Genomic DNA, 22,451 nt, shown 5'->3' on the forward strand with positions numbered 1-22,451 from the left:
AAGGGGCAACCAGGGATTATATTGTGTTATCAGTCATTCTGGTGACAAGGCAGTGAACACAAGTCACCAGAGGTCGGCATGCCATTCACTTAAAACGTAATTGTGTTAGAAGGCTCTGAATTCGGGGTTATGTATTTGCTTAAATAATCCTGACTTCAGAACCTTCTAACAAATCTCCATTTAAATTATTTTCGGGATTATTTATCTTTTTCTAAATGTCTGTTCCGTACACGGTGTCTAAAAATTGACAGAATATTCTAACTGTAAAGCAGTATGGTTAATAGACTGCAACTCTAAGCTTGGCCACTGTATGTGTTAGGGATGTCCAGTTATACAAACATTAGGGTTTGAATACTTATGTTAAAAATATTCAAATATATTCAAACATAGATTAAAAGTTCTAAGTGCCACTACATGTACAGCACATTTGTACTTATTGTGTGTTAGTATGCTTTATTATTATTATTATTATTATTATTATTATTTTTATTATTATTTTTTTTTTTTGCATGCAGTGCATCTGGATAGCATGCAGTACTTACAGTATGAGCTTTTCCTTGGAAAACATGTCCCGTTGCAAAAATTGGATTTTTTTGTGCATGGAAAGTGACGTGACCAAAGAGAAAAGTGTAACCAGGCACTTCATTTGCCTGTAATGTATATATGAAACCCGTACAAAATCACCAAGCACAATGTTTACTTTAGCCTCCTGCATCCTACCCCCATTCCAGCCCTCAGCTCCACTATGCAATAGACACAAAGTCAGTGTCCGTCAATATTTATTTATATAAATCGAGGCACGGTGAGTCTATTTGTGTTTCACAGATGGAGTTGCTGCATGGACTATATTGTAATGAAGTATTTCTTCCTTACTATATCTTTTATTTGGTGAACATTTTTCATTAACAACAACTTGAAATTTAGCTAATAAGTAAAAAAAATAGCACAAAAACGAAAACAAATCACAATAAGCAATGGTTATCTATATATTGTCACGCACGCGCGAGTAGGAGGCCGCGGATTGATTCGACAGCACCTGGGAAACCACTCGCCGCCAGGGAATGGTGGGGTATTAACTTTCTCCCTCTGCTTCCTCATAGGAAAAAAGACCGTCCTGCACCATAGGCATGGATGACCGCAGTGCGATACTTCCGCCCTTCCTCCGCCATCTTGCCCTGACGTCATCCTTCCCATCCTCCCTTGCGGTCCTTCCCGACATTCCTCCACTTCCGGCTCCTCCCCAATAAAATGGCGCGACGCCAGGAGGCGTCGCGCATATGAACTGTTTGTTTATGATTTTGACCTGTTTTTTGTTTATCTGTACAATATACGGGGCCGGAAAAACCCCAACCCTTGCTACTGTCTCTCGGTCCTTTACAACTGGCGTAGTCGGCAGGATAAAGATCCCGGAATGACGGAGGGACAGGACCTGAACACCGTGCTGCAGGGAATGAACGCCCAGCTCCAGGCCCTGCAGCAAGCGCAAGCCGCTACCACCCGGGAGCTGGAGGCCACGAAGGCCAGGTTAGTGGAAGCCCAACGGGCGAGACCAGACCCGCCCAGGCAGCCGCCTCCTCCTATGGTACCGATGGGCCCTTCGGAGGACGTCGATGCCTACCTGGGCATGTTTGAGAGGACGGCCACCCGGAACGAGTGGCAGCGGTCAGTGGCGTCCATCTTGGCGCCATACCTAAAGGGACCCGCGCTGCGGGCCTATTATGACCTCCCTGAGGAGGAGGCCGCTAATTACGACCTCCTCAAGCCCGAAATATTGGCCCGCTACGGCATTAGCCGGGCCAGCAGGCGGCGAATGGCGGAACTGGGTCTTTGACCCGAAAAGCCCTTCGCGCCCAGGCGTTGAGTTCTGGGGCAAGATGGGCGCTGGCTACGGCCAGAGAGCCCGACGGGCGGAAAGTCGTCGGCGGGTGGCCTGTGAAGGCCTGGTCAATGCAATGCCCAGTTCCCTCGCCCAGCAGGTCGGGGCACGCCTATCAAACATGTCGGGCCTCCTCGGCGTCCTGGAGCGTCAGTTGGCGGTCCTCCGACTTGGGGGTGCAGAAAAGCCTGCTCGCGGGAACCGGCAGGGACGGGGGGCCACCCCGAGCCCCTCGGCGCTGCAGAAGCGCCAGCCAGAGCCAAAGAGAGGCGGGTCCGCGCTGTTTCAAGTGTGGCGAGACCGCCACCTGCTGCCAAACTGCCCCCATCACATCGCCCGGAGCCTATGGACTGCAGCTGGACATCAGCGGAGAGGTATTGTACCCGCCGCATCCCTTGGCGAGTCGAATCACGGGAGTGGTGTTGCTAAATGGGCGCGCCGTGGTGGCTTTGTTTGATTCCGGCAGCAACATTACCATTGTTGCTCGCCGTTTCGTCTTACCGCAACAGTGGTTAAAGCAACATTTGTTGGTTACCTGTGTACATGGGGGGACTAGGTCATATCGTTCCGCTCACTGCTATCTTACCTGGAAGGGGAACCAATCAAATGGCGGTCGCTGTGTTACCTGACCCCCTTCCCAGTGATCCTGGGACAAGACTGGTCTAAAAGAATCAGCGGTAAGCCATTCGCGCTCCGGGGCCTCGTTGGATCTTGTCATGAGGGGAAAAGGCAACCCTCCCGCGGCCTCCACGCCGTGCACAAGGGCAGGCCCTATGGGCGCTGGTGTCTCGGGGACCTTTACGTGGCTACGGACCTTGACCCGGAAGATTCCGCGGAGAAGGGACTAGCCAGGAACTCTCCCCGGGCCCAGGCCCCAAGACCCTCTCGGCGGCCTGGACCATCAATTTCGGTCCACGCCGGCCTCCTTTAAGAGGGAGCAGTGGAATGATGACTCCCTGCGCTTTGCCGAACGCGATTGTTCTGCCTAACAGCTCGACAGCGGACGGATCCACACCGGGAACCCTTCTTTGTCCTTGAAATGATCTGTTGTACCGGTGGCTACCCATGAGGGCGAGGTGCGAAGTTGTTGCTAATTCAGCGTACCTTCCGGCGGGAGATATGCGAGTTGGCACATGCTCACCTCCTAGGCCCACCTCGGGGCGAAAAACACTGGAGAGGATTAAGCTCCGCTTTTACTGGCCTGGGATCAATGAGGAGGTCGGCGGTTCTGTCAATCCTGTCCGGTGCCAGACCCGCCAGATTCCTAGGAGGGACCGTGCTCCTCTAGTCCCTATTCCCCTCGTGGACATCCCCTTTGAAAGGATAGGGGTCGATTTGGTGGGACCCTGGAGCCCTCAACCCGTGGCCATAAGTATATCCTAGTCATGGTGGACTATGCCACCCGGTACCCAGAGGCGGTTCCCCTGCGCTCCGCTAATACTAAAAGCATCGCACGGGAACTGGTTAACTTGTTTTCACGCGGGGCATACCCAAGGAGGTCCTCACGGACCAGGGTACGCCCTTCACTTCGGATACGTTCAAGGAGGTGGCCAAATTACTGCAGATAAAGCACCTGAAAGCGTCAGTCTATCACCCGCAAACTGGCGGGTTGGTGAGCGATTTAATCAGGCGCTTAAGCAGATGCTCCGCAAGGTAGTCAGCGCGGACGGCAGGAACTGGGACCAGCTCCTCCCGCTCGTGCTTTTTGCCTACCGGGAGGTACCCCAGGCCTCTACGGGCTTCTCCCCTTTTGAATTACTATACGGGCGACAACCCCGGGGAATCCTCGACATCCTAAAAGAAGGCTGGGAGGCCGAGGCTCTTCCCTCCTCTAATATTTTGAGTACGTGGCGCAACTGCGACCGACTCACAAAGATCAGGCCCCTCCTAAAAGAGCACGTGACTGCGCGCAAGCAGCGCAGGCCGGTGTTACAACCGCAACTCCGTCCTCAGGGAGTTCCGCCCGGGGGACCGAGTTATGGTGCTCGTCCCCACCTCCCACTCGAAGCTGCTCGCTCACTGGCAAGGGCCTTACGAGGTTAAGGAGAGAAAGGACTCGTCGACTATTTGGTAAAACAGCCCAACCGTCGACCGAAAGTGAGAGGATCTATCATGTCAACCTGTTAAAGCCCTGGAGATAGAGAGGAGCTTCCCAGCTCCGTAGGTCACTCTCCCTTTTAGCAAGCACAACTGCCCTTAACCTCGGTGAAGAGCTGACCCCAAGCAGCGGCAGGAGTTAGCCCAAACACTCCGAGCCATCCCGAGGTAGTGGCGAGTCACCCGGCGGACCGCTGATTGAGCCGATATAGTCACGGAGCCGGGGTAATCGTCCGGGAGAGGCCCTACCGACTCCGGAGGCAAAGCAGCGCAGAGGTCGAACTGGAGGTGAAACGTATGTTGGACATGGACATAATTGAAGAGAGCCATAGTCCCTGGTCCAGCCCTATTGTCCTCGTCTCCAAGCCAGGCGGCTCCTGGAGGTTCTGTAATGACTTTAGGCGTCTGAATCAGATCTCCAAGTTCGATGCCTACCCCATGCCCGCATTGGCGACCTCCTTGGCGGCTGGAGTGCGGCTCGATATCTGACTACCCTTGACATGACAAAGGGTATTGGCAAATTCCCTTTAACGGCATCCGCAAAGGAGAAAACGGCCTTTAGCACCCCTAGCGGGCACTGGCAGTACAAGGTCCTCCCATTTGGGCTGCACGGGGCCCGGCGACCTTCCAACGTCTGGTAGATAGAGTGCTGGCCCTCACCAGTCCTATAGTGCCGCCTACCTGGATGGCGTTGTCATCTATTCCGGCACCTGGGAGGAGCATCTACTGCAGGTCGCAGCTGTCCTCCGAACACTGGCTAAAGCCGGCCTCCGCATAAACCCCGGAAGTGTTTTTGGATTAAAGGAGGCCAAATATTTAGGCTACCTCGTGGGACAAGGACAGGTGCGGCCACAGAGCTCCAAAGTGAAAGACATCTTAGAATGGCCCCGTCCGAGTACCAAGAAACAGGTGCAGGCTTTCTTGGGGCTTGCGGTTACTACCGCCGGTTTGTTCCCGTTTCTCGAAGAGCAGCACCCTTGACTGACCTGACAAAAGGGCGCCCCTATCGTGGTGTGGACCGACAAAGCAGAACAGCGTTCAGTGACCTAAAGAAGGCCCTAACGCCGGCACCTGTGTTACGGACGCCCGATTTTGGGCTCCGTTTATTCTCCAGACCGGCGCCGGACACAGGCCTGGGTGCCGTGCTGAGCCAAAGCGTCGATGGTGTCGAGCACCCTGTGATGTACCTTAGCGGAAACTGATGGCGGGGAGCCCCGGTACGCGGCAGTGGAGAGGGAGGCCTTGGCCATTAAGTGGGCAGTGACCCACCTCCGGTACTACCTGCTGGGTCGCGAGTTCGCTCTGGTGACTGATCACGCTGCACTTCAGTGGATGTCCCTGCACAAAGAGTCGAATCCGCGGGTCACCAGGTGGTTCCTGGACTTACAGCCGTATAAGTTCACTGTCACTTATCGGCGGGCACCCTTCAGGCCAATGCCGATGCCCTCTCTCGTATTCACGACCTCTCGGTTAGGTCCGCCCGACCTGGCGGTCCTGGGCTAAGGGGGGGATCGTGTCACGCGCCGCGAGTAGGAGGCCGCGGATTGATTCGACAGCACCTGGGAAACCACTCGCCGCCAGGGAATGGTGGGGTATTAACTTTCTCCCTCTGCTTCCTCATAGGAAAAAAGACCGTCCTGCACCATAGGCATGGATGACCGCAGTGCGATACTTCCGCCCTTCCTCCGCCATCTTGCCCTGACGTCATCCTTCCCATCCTCCCTTGCGGTCCTTCCGACATTCCTCCACTTCCGGCTCCTCCCCAATAAAATGGCGCGACGCCAGGAGTCGGCGCGCGATATGAACTGTTTAGTTTATGATTTTGACCTGTTTTTTGTTTATCTGTACAATATACGGGGCCGGAAAAACCCCAACCCTTGCTACTGTCTCTCTCGGTCCTTTACAATATATATATATAAAATTCTTTTCACGTTTGAAACGGAAATTACGTATGACCACGCGAAAAGGAAATTACGTATGACCACAGAACATATTATAATACAGGAACTAATCACTTCGTTTGTGGATGCCATGTTTATATCATCTTTACGAATTGTTATTATTTGTGTGAGAGCTATTTTACTGATATTGAAAAGAAGTAAACACAAACACGCCAATCTATCCCAGAGAAGTGTGCCCTGTGTCGCCCTCTCCCAGCCCTCCTCTCTGGACTTCAGCGCTGAGCCCTCCACCACCAGGCGCATTCTGACAGAGAAGTTTTATTTATTCGTCCACGTGACTGTCATGGAAACTGCCACATTATAACCTTTTTTTGTTATTGGCAGTACTTGATAGTAGAAGAGACGAGGAAAACAGCTTTGCGTCTTTCTACTTTTTAACTGCGCCGAGCTGTAAACAATATGAAGACGACACCGCCTTCCGCGGCGAGGGGTCGTAACAACAAAATGGACACTGAAAGGAGTGGAATGTCAGGCTCCTCCACCGGGTCGAGAGCTTCGCAGTTTCGGGCACTGTCCTCTCTTCTCTCACTGTTTGTGACACTTCAAGTCACGCCTCGGGTCCTGGGATACTGTAAATCTTTGCGAATGAGTGTGATCGCTGCAATAGAAGCAAAACTCTCTAGGTAAATTGTGCTTCACGACTACTTACTGTCCCTTAAGGTGAGTTTGGGTCACTAAAACCCCACAACATTCAAGGTTGCTTTTGTGATAAATTCTTTTAAGACGATGGAGTGTTTACATCTAAGAAGATATACCGACCTCTTCATGTAAAGTTTTGGACTTGTTTGGACCTTCTGCCCGTTAAGCACGGAAGGGCAGCGTTCACATTTCTCAGAATCATTTTTCTCTTAAATCACAGGCACATAGTGCAATGTTGTCAGGCAGAAATTTGCAGGATCGCATAGAAAATGTATATTTGATACCACAGCGGTCATGTAGCGCCTTTCACAAGGGATCTGCTACCGAGAGATGATCCAAATATATTTAAGCTGCTGTTAGTGCTACTTATCTGTTGTGTTATAGCGCCTTTAGAATGTACTTCACCCGAAAGCACTCCAGTACTGCTCAATGTATCTTTACTTCTTACATGTTAATTTTTTACTGTTTAATAATTTATATACTACATTTTATTTTTTTCCCTTGCATTCAGTGAGTGAAGCCACTGGGTAATCAGCTAGTAGTTTATAAAAAAAGCACCTTGTGGAAGGTAAATCAACTGTTTAGAAAAGCCAGATTTGATCATTTGTAAAGAGGGGTGTCAGTTGAGTGCTGTGGCAGAGGTCCAGTGGCTAAAGAATAATTTACAGGATTCAACTAAATGGAATTATTTTCTCCTTTTACAAATTTCATCGAAAACATAACACATATAGCCTTAATACTTATTTTTCGTGATGCCTTTGTTATAGGAATTATGTGTTTAACCAGTAGCCCCCAAAAGACAGGTATTGGTTGAGGTAGCTAAGTGTGAATGAGAGGAAAACTAAAGGACTGTTCTTTTACAATGAAATGTCAGCAAACCTTCAAATAAGAATTTTTTTATCTGTATTTGAGTTACATTCAAAGAGCGATATTTGACAGCTGTAGTCTGTGCAGTCTGTATATTCTCCAGGGAGTTTCTGTTTGTTTTTTATTTATTTTTGTAATAAACTCCCTCTCTGGCTACTCCAAATTGGACACCATACAATTGAGTGTGGGTGTGTGATTGAGTGTGCCCAGTGATGGACTTGCAACTTGAATTGATCTTTGTGGGTTTGAAGAAAGCTGGGTACTGACTTGTCAGAGGTACCTTCACAAACATCCCACTGGAGTAGGGTTACCAGACGTCCCTTATATACAGGACATGTCCCATATTTGATAATTTTGTCCCTTGTACTGTACTGTCCTGTGTGTTGTTACTACTTGCCACGGCCCACTTTTTTTCTAACTGCCTGTATTAAATAATTAATAATATTTCTCTGTTGTCTGTATTAAATAATTTTCAAATGATTTTACTTTTGTTTTCCTCATAACCCATTAAAATCCTTACTTTATTTTTTTAACTTATGCCTGTACTTTTATATAATATATTGGTCTGGGTGTGTAGGGGGCATATATACAATATATATATATATATATATATATATATATATATATATATATAATATTGTGGTCTATCACGGCCAATACCCCCAGGCTGCAAGATGGAGCTCTCTCTGCAGCATGGAGGTGCCCCGGATGCCAGCAGGGAATCATGGACCATGGAGTTTTCCCTTACAAACCTGCTGGATACTCCAGGGGCCAACAGAGGATGCTGCATGGGAGGCATAGAGAGTCATATGTAACCTATAACCCAGAGGTGCGTCATAGGCAGAGTGACAGCAGAAGTGACGTACTTCCGGGATAAAGAAAAGGACTTTTTATCTGACCCGGAAGTGATAAGGATCACATGAACTGGGGATTGGAACACTTCCGGGTCAGGGACTATAAAAAGACTGGGACAGCTCCCAGACGGCGAGCTGAGCTGGGTGGTAGGAGGGCAACGCGTCTGGGAGTGGTGGAGTGTATTATTGTATGTATTTATAAGTATTGTGGAGGAGAGGGTGCTTTGTGCACTGAGCTGTGTTAATAAAGTCAACATTTGGACTTTTATCTGGTGTCTGTAGTCTTGGACAGGGGTTCAAGGGAGCGATAGCGCCCACGATCTGTCACAATATATAGATAGATAGTAATATAGAGAGAGATTTTAAGAGTGTCCCATATTTCTCATTTTCTAATATGGCAACCCTACACTGGAGGCAAGAGCATAATGTTAAAAATGGACCTGGTTATTGAGGTAGGGCTAAAGGACAACCACTCACTGATATAAAATACACTTAAAATGCAAAAAAAATGTATTTATTGTCCATGAGGCTCTAGCTCATTTTGGCATCAAAGGGTCTACATGCTCTTATACCAATTTGTGATGCCAATGAATGTTTTCAATAATGTGCTCGAAGTTGGGAGAAGTTGAATTTAGGGTATGCAGTTTCTGAGGGGGTGGAGGGTGGCGGGAGTTGAACAAGTGATGAGTGTGCTTTCTGAGACCTCTTACTCATTGAGCTGGAGCTGCTGACACTGGAAGAGTCACTGCCAGGGGATGGTGCTTCTCCACTGGGGCTGGCACGCACAGTGCTAGAGGCCTCATCACAGCCATTGAGGTTTCCAAAGGTGATACGAGCATTCAGGATATGATAGATTGGAATTTCTGTGGGCGACAGAGACACATGTCACTAAAAACAGGAATACAGAGGTAGTGATTATCTACATGAGGGTCACCTTATTTGTGGAAGCCAGCTTTATGAGTTTTCTAGCATAGAGTTTCTATACTGGCAGAGATTGTTAAATCTCTCTATTATGAATCTTGAAAAGAAAAGTATAGACTGCATTTAGCAATGGAGGCATTCATCCCAGTAAGATATCATGTTCATTAAAAAGTCAAGCCACTGGTCACAAGTGACAGCGTTTTGAATTTGTTAGGGACATGCTTTGGTAAAGCTCATCCAAACAGAGTGTGAGCACAAGGACTAATAGTCCAAATCACAGGAGCCTACTGGAATAAACCTAGTCCAACTTAGAACTGTCAATCAAGACTCAAGTGGTATAGGAGTTTGCAGTAAATAATTATACAGAAGAATAAATCTGAACTAACAGTCTTAAAGAAGAATCAACATTTAGGACTAATTCTGCTTCAGAAGACCCACCAATAAGAATTTAGACTAAAGTCCTAACTGAACAGATCCAACATTCACAATATAATTGGGATGAATACAGTAATATCCAATAGGGGATCAATCATCCAGGGTTAAATAATATATTCTTAAAATTAGCTGCCTGATTAAGAAGAATGTACATTAGATATGGCCTAATAATCAAAATAGGATGCAGTCTCATTCAAGACTTTGCCTAATCTAATATTCTGCACTTAGGCTACATTTACTTCTGAATATGAGCTAATCTAAAACTCAAAATAAGAAGAGACAGCATCCATCCACAGATTTTCTTAACCTGTTTATACAGGGGAGGGTCCGTGAGGGCAGCTGGAGACAGTGGCAGGATGAACATCTGGAGAGGGTGCCAGTCCATTGCAGGGCAAAGAGTCAAAATTAAGGGTCAATTCTAATCTAATAATAAATATGCCACACTTTAGCATAAATTTGGCCTAATACCCTAAATAAAATCAACTTTAATAATTTTGAAGTCTAAGAAGTGTCAATATGCAGGCCTAAACTGGACCTAAATACATTTAATTAGAACATTCTAAATAAAACAAGCCCATATCCATGGGTAGATCTCCTAGTGTAAAAGAAGCCCATATGCTCGGTTTCACGCTCTAAACAAAATGCTAACAATTAAATCTCATTTAACACTAAAAGATCCAACATTTGAAAACCAACTGGGTGCTTGAAATATGGTGAGCTCTTGTTCAGAATGAAGCATTGTCACTTATGGAAATGATGATGCCCTTTAAAGGGAAAGCAGATGGACTGTTCAAGTGGGAATCATTGTAATCGATATTGTGAATTGTGAGTATTGGATTTTATGCTTTTCTGATTATTACTGCTGCTATTATAAGGATTTTGATTGTCAAGCTGTGTTTTTGGGAATTGTTCACTGCGTGTAACTTTTTAGGCAACTCCTTAAATGCCCCATTTGCTCTGTGGAGTGTAATAAGTGGTCTGTTTTTTTAAATAAATAATGGTGTGCAGGGCTCCAATCAGGTGCAGGTTTGCTCCATGGCTAATTGGAGTACTTGGCTGATCACGCCGCACACGTGTGAAGGCAGGCAGATTAGTCGGGCACCTCAATTGTACTTTGGAGGAAGTGGCTTGTTGTATCTGCACCCAATGAGAGAGTATAGTTTAAAAGAAGCCTGCGCAGAAGGAGGGGTGGGGGCTGACATAGACTTGAAAGTGACAGAGAAGAGAGAAAGACAAAGGAGAGAATGATGTTAAAAGGAGAGGAGAAAAAAAAAGAAAAGAAAGTGAGTGCCCGTGTAAAATGGAGTGAGAAAATTGGTTGGGTGTGAGCTTTGCCGCTGTAGAGGCAGGAGGCTATGGAAGGATTGCTCCTACTGAGTGCTTACCTGGGAGTAGGAGCGGCCTGATGTATGGCCAAGGGACTGGCAGCGGGACATATATGTGGCTCAGCAAAGCTCTCCATGGTGCAGATGCCCCAGCAATGGGGACCAGAGCCCTGATTTGAAGGTTAACTGCACCTGTCAGCAGGCATATACTACTTCTGCAAGGTTCGGACAGGATAAGGGGAGAAGATACCAGGTTTAAAGGGAATTATTGGGGCTCATGGGTTTTATGGACTGTCTGTGACTTTTAACCCCATTGATGTTTGTTGGATTATTTATTATATCTGTTTTTAGCCTTCATCTTCACACTGTTTTTATGGATTATTTATTTATTTATTTAAGAGATAAAAGATTGTACTGTACTGCTGGGCCTCATTTTGAGTCTTAAATCTTTTTTGGATCTGCTAGGCCTTACGCACGCAGTCCTGTGAGGTTAGGAGTTTAAAGCATTTGGAGTGGAGCCTAAACCAGGCAGGTGTAAGAGACCTGGCCTGGCTTGTGAAGGCTTATGTGGGCCTCGTAGCCTTTTTGCTTTTTTGGAGGCTCCACTTCATGACAAGCAGTCTAAGAGATGCCTATATGCAGCACTAAACCTGGTTTATTATTCTGCATAGGAAGAGCACGGATTAAGGATTAAATCCAGTCCAACACTAAAATCTAACAATCTAACGTGACTAAACCTGATCTAACATACTAAATAGGTTCATCATTCATAACTAAATCTTATCTAGCTGTCCAAATGAAACCTACTGTATATTCAGAGCTACACCTCTCCTAATACCCTAAATAAGAAAGGTCTCATTAAGGATTACATCTGGGCTCATACTACAGTCCAATGCTTAATACTAAGCCTGATATAACGTTAAACCAAGATCCAACAATCAGGGCTGAGCTGAGACCTTACACCCTAAAGAGGATGAATCATCATTCAAAACTAAACCCAGTCTATAATTCAAATAGAGGCCAACATTCACTGATACTCTAAATGAAAATGTTTTTTGTTAAGGATTTAATCTGATCAAAGACCAAGAGTCAACATTCAAGACTAAACTGGAGCTAACACCCTAAATAAGGTGAGCCCTCATAGTAAACACAGTCTTTATATAAGATAGACTACAATCACATAAACCTACTTTACCCATCACAGTAGGTTGGAGGGCCTACATGCAAGGTTGGCTGCAGATTAACGTCATACCCAGGACGGAGCAATTGCAAGTTAACGGCCCAACGAAGTAGAGTCACTTTTGGCATTTACGGGAATCGAACTAGCAACCTTCCAATTGCCAGTGCAAATCCCTAGCCTCAGAGCCCCCACTCCGCAACATATAATGAGAGAATACTAAAAACTAATGTCTTCATTCACTCATCAATACATTTTTTTCATACATTTTTCCCAACTGACATTCTAAATATCAAGATTACAGGCTCAATAATAACTTTATAACAGTCAAAGAAAGTCACATATTCTAGATACACACACAGCACACAGGTGCTCCAAAAATGAAGAGTGTCATGGGTTATCTAGCTAGATCCAATGTTACGACTTTGTGCCAGACAGCTGTGAAGTTGTGCATCACCCCAAGTTTCCAGTATCCTGTAGTCAGAAGCAACATTATGTGCTCTTACCTATCTTGACTGGGAACCCAGGAGGGAGCCGTAATGTTATGAAGTCCTGCAGCTTTGCAAAGAGGGCATTGCTAATTGCCATGAGGTCAATGATAGGGGCCACCTGCTCACACAGTGACAGAGGGTGATCCTCACAGAGCCACAGTTTTGCTTTGAACCTAAGAGGAACAGAGAGAGACCTTCAGATTTAGAAAATGATTTCCTTTCTGGTGAATCTGGAACACAAACAACACATGACTATGTAGCTGTTAAATTTAGAGGGAAGATGAGAATCAGAAGTGCAGAGAAAAATACTAAGGGGGGGGGATAATCCTGGGTGTCAATGGTGTGTGAAGATGACAAGCTCTGTGCAATAGCTGCTCTGAAAATCTATTTTGCATTTAGTAGGTCAGTTGACCTGGCAAGGTACATGTCCATTGCAATGTAAACATCTGATTAGTTTTCAGTACTGAACAGTCTGGTGGGGCACCCATGTCTCCTAGGTCAAAGGGCACCACAGGAAGATGAATGCAACCTGTTGCTGCAGCTGGAATAAAGGTAGTGCTTTAGTGGGAAATGACTTGAAATTATATTGAACTGAATTGCAGTGTATTAACAAGGTAGTTAGCAGCAACTGTAGGGCAGATGAGTGTGGTCCCCTAATACATAAAGTCAGCTTCAACACACTTATGCCCTCCATCCTTGTCTTTCTATAATTGATTCTCCCTGGCACACTCAGATCACATGCCTGTTATTTATTAACCTTCTTGTAGTTAAATTTCTGTGTTTGATACCCTTACCTTTGTGTCTTCGTAGTGAGTTCCATTGGATGGCCAATGTCCCGAGTCCCCAATTCGAATGAGGGATTGAAGTACTCTTCAGCGGTGATGGCTGTAGGATTAGTGTGGCTACTTGTCTGGGTGATCAGTGTCTAAAGTGTCAAAGGCAAAAAGGAGGATGAGCTTTCAAGGTAAGGTTCCCTCAGCACCGCGTTTTAAAATAATTAAAATTATTATAGTTTGTATTTCACTACTAGATGATCCAGAGGTACAGTAGTGTTTGTGTGGGGCGCTGAATAAAACAGACTGTGCCTCTCAACACGAAGGGGTTTGATTACAAAGAGTAGCAAGGACATCTAAATGGAAACCCCATGGGCGCAGGATTCAATATCAACCGATTCCTTCCAGGAGCAGAGGACAATAATTCATGTTATTGTTTAAGCAACAGCACATCTAGCCACTAGGTGGTGCACAAAAGAGTGCTGACATGGAGATTTAAATAAAGCTGATTTTGTATCTTGCTGCTAGAGGGTTCAATGGCAGAAACAAATAAGGGGTTATGGTCACTGAACATCTTATCACTTTCTCACTTGGAGGTGCTCACTTCACCTGCCTGAACTCTAATTTCAAAAAACAACACAAGATTCACAATGAATGGGATGCTATAATGTAAAATTTGCTTATTGTTTCTCTGTTTCATTCTAAGTGTCGGTTGTGTAAATAATAGGTACGCTTTAGTGCTGCTTTTCACTTCAACCGGCCTGTTCATCAGAAACAAGTCATCACCTTTGCCTCTTTGCTGTATGAGACTTGATAAATATCTTGTCTTTCAGGTTTCTCTGTGGTTTTAAAATTTTTAATTCAAGTTCTGAGTCTATTGTGCTGAAAATATGTGACTTATCTTGTGCAGGAGTGTGATAGCACTTCTCAGTCTACTTGATTGCTTTTATTATTAGCTTTTTATAGCCAGCATTATGTGACAGTCATACGTGTAAATGACACTGAATTTGCCACATTGAGCAAAGGATAGTTAAATATAACTGTTCGCAGAAGTAAAACACACACTCACACACACTATGTCTTCAACAACAGCTTCCAAGTAAATTACCTACTACCAAAGGAAGAAACTGGATAATGTCTAACTCAAAAATCAGAGGACTGACAATTAGTAGCCATATGCTGCCCGTTGAGAAACAGTTGTAGGCCTTACTAGCCATATCTATGACACTGGCAGGTTTTGAGTACAAAATAACCCACACTCTATGAAGATGTGTGGACAACTGCAACTGTGCTGTCATGTTTGTTTTTAACCAATAGGGGGAGGAAATCCGGAGTATGCTTGGTTTTACCTTCATTGGAGGAGAGACGGCAAGTAGAATATGCATTTCAATGTACAGACAACAAGAACTGGCCTTCCAGGAGACATGTTATGTGTGTCATGTTAAATGAGCAGAGCATGTTTGACTCCTGGCCTGGTCCCTGACAATCTGGAGAGTGTTTATTCTCCTTCTCAAAAAAATGAGTGTTGTTGACTGTCATTTTCTAACTTACTTAGTCCTGAACAGGGTCACGGGGGTGCTGGAGTCTATCTCAACTAGCACAGGGTGCAAGGCAGGAACAAACTCTGGACAGTGCATCAGTCCGTTGCAGGGCAAACACACAAATACACATACCTACTCCCCCACCACACATAAGGGTATTGCCAATCCACCTAACCTGCATGTCTTAGGACTGTGGGAGGAAACTGGGGCACCTGGAGGAAATCCAAGCAGACATGGGGAGAACAAGCAAACTCCACACAGGGAGGACCCGGGACATGAACCCTTACTGTGAGGTAGAAGTGCTACCATTTCACCACTATGCCACCTGTGTTATTTACTGGTATCGGTAAATGGGCCAAGCTAGAGTGTATGAGTGTGAGTGAATGATTACATTAGTGTTTTCTGAGAAAGACTGGCAGTCTTTGCTGGTTTGGTTCCTGTCTAGATAGGCTGCATTTCTCCTTAGCACTGTAAAGATCTAAGAGAGTTCAGAAAATTGTCATGTGGTTTGTATTGTACCACCAGAGGGTGGTGATGAGCCCTAGACTTGATGGCTGGTAGGAATGTGATTAGTGGAACTGTACAAAATCTGATCTTTAAACGAAAGAATAATGCACAACTTCAGTTTTACCTCCAGAGGGCAGTAACACACAGTCATTTATTTTTTAAATCCCACTTATTCCAGAAGAGAGTCAGGGTGAGTCAAAGTTCATTCTGGCAGCATCACTTTGGTCAATTACACGTTACCATTCACTCTGATCTTCACTTTTCTGGGATTTGCGAGGAATTCGTGAAATCCCATATGGACACACAGATAACATATCTCCAGTGGGAAGTCCAGGATCTGAACCCCAGACTGTGGAGTTATAAGCAACAGGACTATGTCACCAATACAAATAATATTTTTAAAAACGCTTAATCCATTTCAGGGTCAGAATCTAACATGGCAGTCATAACATTTAGTTTTCAGCTCAGAGATCTTAAGTGTGCAGCACAGCTTGTGTTTCCACCTGGAACTGGAGCAATAATAGAAAGGTTGGGTTTCACCTCTAGTGTTTGTATTCAAGAGAGTAGATGTGTTCTGGGTGTTTGAGTATCACAACCGAACTAAATGAATGAAGTGGACTTTGTACTTAACAGCTATACAAAGAATTCCACAGACTCTTGCTGTGTAAAAGCTGGAAAGCATGAGATGATGAGATGGCCAAAGTATCTTCCTGCAGTTGTAGCATGATGAATGTATTTACCTATTTATTCATTTATATATACCTTAGGCTTTATGGAAGCCTTTGACCCAACCCTCCCTTGCCATGTACAATCCAACTCACTCCATTATTTGGTCCAATGTGCTGTTCGGCAATGCCAAGGAAGGACTGCAATGGAGTTTTACTGCCTACAAAAGAAAGAAAAATGAAGAAGTTATAAGTGCTCAGTGATTTCTGTCCTCAGCATCTTCCTACCACACATGCTGAACTGGTGAAAATTCAAAATAAATTGAACTAATTATTATCCCTTTTTCTGTAACTTTAGGTTTAGAAGCTCCTGGACTGTCATATTAACCTCCTGACCACAGCATGCTAGTCTCCTGCAGAGGCTTTATTGTCCAGCACAAAGAACCACTTAAGGGTGTGTAAATACAGCTCAGTTCCCAAATACCCTGTTAGTGTCTCTCCAGAGGTGGTAGTATTTGTCTTTGTCTTTGCCTTCAGATTATTCAAAACAATGACCAGTTAATAAACTCCTGGCCATTGTGTGTCTCACTTTATGTGACAGAGCATTTCAAAATGGCCTTATAAGAAAAACCAAAGATAGACAGAGACAATTAGAAAATCAGTCACCTAAATCCTACAGAAGCTTTTTTTCCCCATTTCTGTTCATCTTTGCGTCGGTCTGGGTGGGTTTCAGAGCAGCTGATAGAGAGGCAAGTTTAAATTAAATTTGGATGTAATGTATTGTGAACGTGGCCCGGACACAGACAGGCAGACATGTTGCAAAGTCACCACCACACGTTTATTTACAACTATTTACAAAAGTCAGTGCACACAAATCCCCCAAAGTCCTGGCCACACAACACCTTTCTTCGGGCCGCCTCTACTCTCTCTTCTCTTGCCTTGTCCTGCTCCACCCGACTCCAGCCTCGAATGAAGGGAGGCGGCCCATTTTATTAGCACCCGGATGTGCTCCCGGTGAATTCTGGCAATCACCCACCGACACTCCCCTGTGTGGCGGAAGTGCCGTCTGTCCTCCCGGAAGCTCTCCGGGTGTCCCTTCTTCTCTTCCCCCCAGCACTTCCTGGTGTGGCAGAAGTGCTGAGGTCCAGGGCTCCAAAGGCATCGGGGCGCCCCCTGGCGGTGACCACGGGCCCCTAAAGGGTTGGGCTTCCAAGCCCTCTACCCGTGGCCCCCAAAGCAACTAGGGTGGTGGCCCCCACGTGATCCAGGGCGGGCGTAGACCCTCTTCCGGTCCTTCAGGGCGCTCCGGCCGGGTCGTCGCCCCTGGCATCCCTGACAGTATATGTGTGCACAGCTGTAGCGGTGACGCTAGGTGCATATGCTTTTATTCACGTAACCTAACATCCTAACTCATCACATTCAAAATCCTGTTTTATCCATTTCAGGACTGCAGAAGGCAGGAGCCTATCAGGTGCAAGAGGTGAAACCCAAACATGTATTGGGTGTAAGACCACAGCAGGGTTCATTAATGAAAATACCAGTACTCGCATGGGGCCATTTTAGAATTACCAGTTGACCTAATAGGCTTATCTACGGAGATTTGAAAAAGAGAAATACCCAGGGGAAAATCCATCCAGACATGGGGAGAACCTTGTCCCCACATGCTTTTATGTACCTATAATTATGTATGTGTATGCATACAAATGTTTACATGTCTATCTTAATATGGTAATATTGTAATATTAAGGTGTGTACTACTTTCTGTGTGTATATGTTCCACTTTTGAATATGTTTATAAATACAGAGGTGTAAGGGTGGTAGTGGGCACATCTGCATGAATGCATGCCTTTGCGTATTTTGGGATGTACATGTATCCTCATATATAATTTGATACAATCCGTATGTATGGTGTTCGCGTCAATACTTTGACTGAATACAAGTTAGAACCATGCAATGGGACTCTACCTCTGTAGTTAGAACATAACGTGGCAAACGCGGATGCAGTATTGCATGATTGGCTCAGAATGTTCGAAAGCTTCAGTGACGCCGCTGGGCGGCCGAGTTTAGTAAGTCGGTGTTGGTTTGAGCAGATAACAGTAAGTTCGGTTGTTTTTGGAACGTTGGTTTGGTGGGGCGTACTTTCCAGGACTAACATCGTCGACTGACTTAAACCCTTCGACAGCTCAGGAACCGTAAGTAATTTAGAATGTATTGGCATTTGCTTGGTACGTCGAAATCTATCTTTGGGCAGTTCAGTTTTGGCATCCGTCCTCCGACACTCCAAACTGAATAATGATGGCTGGGTATTAACAGTGGTCATTGTTTAAATTTTAGCCGATCTCAGATCTAAAATGAACACGCCAACATAATTATTACTCCGACTCTGATTAGAGTCATAAAATACGGTTTGTTTTGAAAATTGAGGTGCGCCAAAGAGCTGAGTTCACGTCTCGCAGCTCCATTTAAACAGGAAGCTCTTCATTACATCGGCCGAAAAGGTCTATTTTAAGCATAGATCAGTGCCATGATAAAATCATTTCAAGGACTTAAAAAAACAAATAATTCTTTGCAGAGAAAGTATGGATTTCATAAACGTAGAATTTGTAGCCTGATTCGATCGGGCTCCTAGTCGCTAGTACTGATTTTTATGCACATGTGTCTATGCAAATGAATGTGAGATTGCATGTACTTACATATGTATATAATTTGTGCAGCAAAGCATGTGGTTATTTTTTAAGTTTATAAATTGTATGTGTGCCATGCCTATTTTCAGGCGTTCGTCTGTGTTTCTCTCAGTGCACATATATAATGACAAAGCCTGCTGTGTGGTTGGACAAGTCCTTTAAACCGATGAGTTTCATACATTCAGCCCCACCTTCTTGCTTAGTATATATATGCAAGTTAAATATGTACACTGCCATATCCTCCATCAGATCTTCACCCCTTTTAGGTACCTTTGATTTTGTTTTTGTGCTGGTCAGAGAGGTGATCTGTTCGGGTCCGTGTGATAAGTTCTACATTTGAGGCCCCATATACCTGTTGACAGAGAAAGGATACAATGTTGTTAACGGAGTAGCATTCAAGCAAATGCAGCAGTGTTCCTCGTTGTATGCTGCGTCCCTGTCACCTCCCTGAACAGAGACTGTGAATTATATAGTTTCAACTGTGTGCCTGAATCAGAGCATGGTGAGCAGAGATGTTAAACAAATGTTGCAAGAAACACAGGATAGATAATAATCTTCAAGCAGAAACTTAAATTAGCAAGGCAAAAGAACCCTAATGCCATATCACAAACAAGCCAAGGTAGTGTCCAAACTAAAAACGAAAAGGGGGTTTAACAATCAACTATGCCTCATTAACACAAATGCTTACGCCTGGTGGTACAGACTGGAAGTGTTCTACAAATCCTTTAAAATTAAACTGATTAAACAAACTAAAGGTGGTAAACAGAAGTGATCCTATTGCTGTTTACTGTACAATGTCTCTTAAGTTTGAATAACATGTTGAACTGAACAACAGAATAACTGTACATTTTATAATCATTGCCTATAAAAAGAAAGAACAACAAATAAACCTTAGTCTCATATCCATTGACCAGCTCTGTTTTCTCACTTCTCCAGCCAAGTATTCCAGTCTTGTTCCTACAAGAGAGTGAGTTAAATAGAGTAAAAGTAAGAGAGTGAGTGGCTTCCAGACAATGAGCAGCTTAACTTGTACTTTGCCCGCTCTTTACATTACATGAGACCCTGGATAAAACCTGACCCCATTGTCTGATGGCATCAGTGTGATTGTCTTCAAGTTACATCTTCTTGACTTTTTTTTCCTGCATATTCCTGAAGGTTTTCTCCAACACTGCAGCATTCAGTTGACTGGTAACTCTAATCAGAGTGATCTTAGTTGTGTGAATGTGGTTGGTTCCAGCCATGCATGTACCCATGTATATTGTTAAAGATTTTTGCCTCAACAAATGGGTTCTGAAAATGGATGGATAGATTGATGGTAATGTTGGATTTTATGCAGAAAACAGGCAGATCACAGCCTACCTAGGTGCCTGCTGCCACACACTGATTCTCCTCCTGGCCTCCAGGGGAAGCAAGTGAATATGCTGTCTGGTGCTTTTATTTTGGTCAGAACTGATTCACTGAGGATGTCTATATTCTTTTTTGAATCAGAGTTAACTGTGACCATTGATGAGACATTGGAATGGCCTCTGTGACCATACATTCAATGTGCTTCTTTTCTGAGAAAATCAGAAATGGATCCATGTAGCAGTAAAGTGCTCTCAAGGGCACCTTGTCTATCCGACTGTCAGGTCTGTAACAGTAACCAAAAACCAAAAGCGCCATCTGGAAAATTTTGCAAATATCTTGTAAGTGAGGGGTAGCAAGGTTGCAACAACAAGTATTGCTGCTCACGGTTTCTCACGGTTACAGAAGCCACAGTTTAAAAGCTCGCCTCTCCTTCTCCCAGGAAAACTGTCATGTTCTTTCTGTTCTCTGTTTAGGTTATTCTCCAACATCCCTCAAATGTTAAATCTGGTTAATCTAATTTCTTACTGTATGACTAAGGTTTGTCCTGCAGCGAAGTGGCTCCATATTCAGGACTGTTTGTCTTTGTATTAAATGATGTAGCTCTAGCCCATGCAACCTTGAAGTGTAACAAGTGGATTTAGTGAAGGATTGATGGATCATGTTAGTGAGGACTGAGCTCTAAACAAGCATGTGGGTTTGACCGAAACACAGGAGCCTCCGTGGGCACTTCTTTGGGAGATTTGTGGGCCCTTTTAAAATTTCATTCCAAGAATTGGAAAGACTTTTGCAATGTATCACTTATACCTTTATCAGGAATGGGTTGTTTATCAGTCTTGACAGATCACATCATTTTGTATTAAGTGGCAGCAACTTTACATTCCTTAAAAATGAATAAGGCTGCCACATATGCCAGGAAGCAAACCCGCCATGGTGGAATCCATCCATATAAGAAATGTAATCTCCTTCCCCAGCTCAATCGCTTTCTCATTATCTTTACAGCCATTTTCTAGCAGCTTGTTTATGTCAGTTCATTTCAAGGTTTTGATGTTAAATGACAGATCTAAATGAGCTGCCCCCACTCCCCCACCACACAGTAGCTCATCACAAACCCAAGAAAGGGAAATGAAATGAGCATAAAAGGCAGGGCTTTACATTATTTATAATACATCTCAGATCCACTGAGAGGGGAGAAGCAAGGGAAATGGTATGGTGCTAGTGGGGGTGGTGGTTGGGTACATGTAGATCTCTAATGGCTGTGCTGCGAACCACAGCACTAGGATACGACATCACACTGCCTGGAACCGTGTTTCATTTATTTTTAGTTTGCAGGATATGAAATATTTACAGAGATGCTCTTTGGTGCATCTGGGGGGGCCGGGGCAGGACGACAGAGTGGCTCAGGAAAAAAGGGTGGTAGGCTGGGGGATGGGGCACTGACTGCACATACAAGATGAGAGAATGAGTTTAACCTGAAAGGGGGCATTGCATCCATGTTTGGTTGGGGTTGCCTGGGAAACAGTTTAAAATTGCCGTTGAGTCACAATAAAGCAGACACCTACTCATGTATGTACAGTATGGTGGGTGGGGCAGATCCTGAGAAAATGTACAGTGCATCTGGAAAGTATTCACAGCGCATCACTTTATTTTTAATAAATTTGCAAAAAACCTCAAGTAAACTTTTTTCACGCTGTCATTGGGGTGTTGTGTGTAGAATTCTGAGGAAAAAAATGAATTTAATCCATTTTGGAATAAGGCTGTAACATAACAAAATGTGGAAAAAGTGATACACTGTGAATACTTTCCGGATGCACTGTACGCCTGAGTGCTGTTACATTCAGAAAATGCACTGTTCTCCCTGCATAACTCTCAGTTAGTCACTACAAGAGCAAAGCAGAGCTTCCAAAAATCTATTTCTCCACACAGCAGACCTTCCAAAAAAGAGCAGAACGGTAAAGCAGTGTACCTCCATCTAGAAAGGGGCAACTACACTTTTGTTAAGCATGCTTTCCACACTAGAAAGGTAGGTCCGTATGGCATGCTTCTTTGATAAATGGAGAAAATATTGCGGCCTTGAATTTAGCTCTTGCAATGGAACAGCAAATTGACCGGACATTTGGACAATGGCTGGTCCATGCTGTGTCAAATAGAAGTCTGTGATAGCAGAGCTTTACCTCTCAAATGAAATGTTCTTCGTGTCCAGTTGGGTAGTGACCACTGCAGCAGTCAGACGACTGGTCACTTGATCATCAGAAGGCTGTACAGTACTCAGTAGGGCTTCTCGGTCATGTTCA

General features: G+C 44.8%; 1 protein-coding gene across 2 annotated transcripts in view; it reads right to left on the reverse strand.

The window, feature by feature from the left end:
• The window catches only part of ankrd13b (ankyrin repeat domain 13B), a 167,731-nt gene that overhangs the window by 16,457 nt on the left and 128,823 nt on the right, over positions 1-22,451 (reverse strand). For both annotated transcript variants that reach the window (XM_039757189.1, XM_039757190.1), the window contains exons 6-12: positions 22,332-22,451; positions 19,704-19,770; positions 19,084-19,165; positions 16,286-16,350; positions 13,438-13,568; positions 12,659-12,816; positions 9,005-9,157 (exon numbers count right to left, since the gene is read on the reverse strand). The exon at positions 22,332-22,451 is cut by the window's right edge and continues 70 nt beyond it. In XM_039757189.1, the coding sequence (XP_039613123.1) occupies positions 9,005-9,157; positions 12,659-12,816; positions 13,438-13,568; positions 16,286-16,350; positions 19,084-19,165; positions 19,704-19,770; positions 22,332-22,451 (776 nt within the window). The remainder of the gene's footprint in view (positions 1-9,004; positions 9,158-12,658; positions 12,817-13,437; positions 13,569-16,285; positions 16,351-19,083; positions 19,166-19,703; positions 19,771-22,331) is intronic.

The sequence above is a fragment of the Polypterus senegalus genome, chromosome 6, assembly GCF_016835505.1.
Source record: "Polypterus senegalus isolate Bchr_013 chromosome 6, ASM1683550v1, whole genome shotgun sequence".
NCBI lineage: Eukaryota > Metazoa > Chordata > Cladistia > Polypteriformes > Polypteridae > Polypterus > Polypterus senegalus.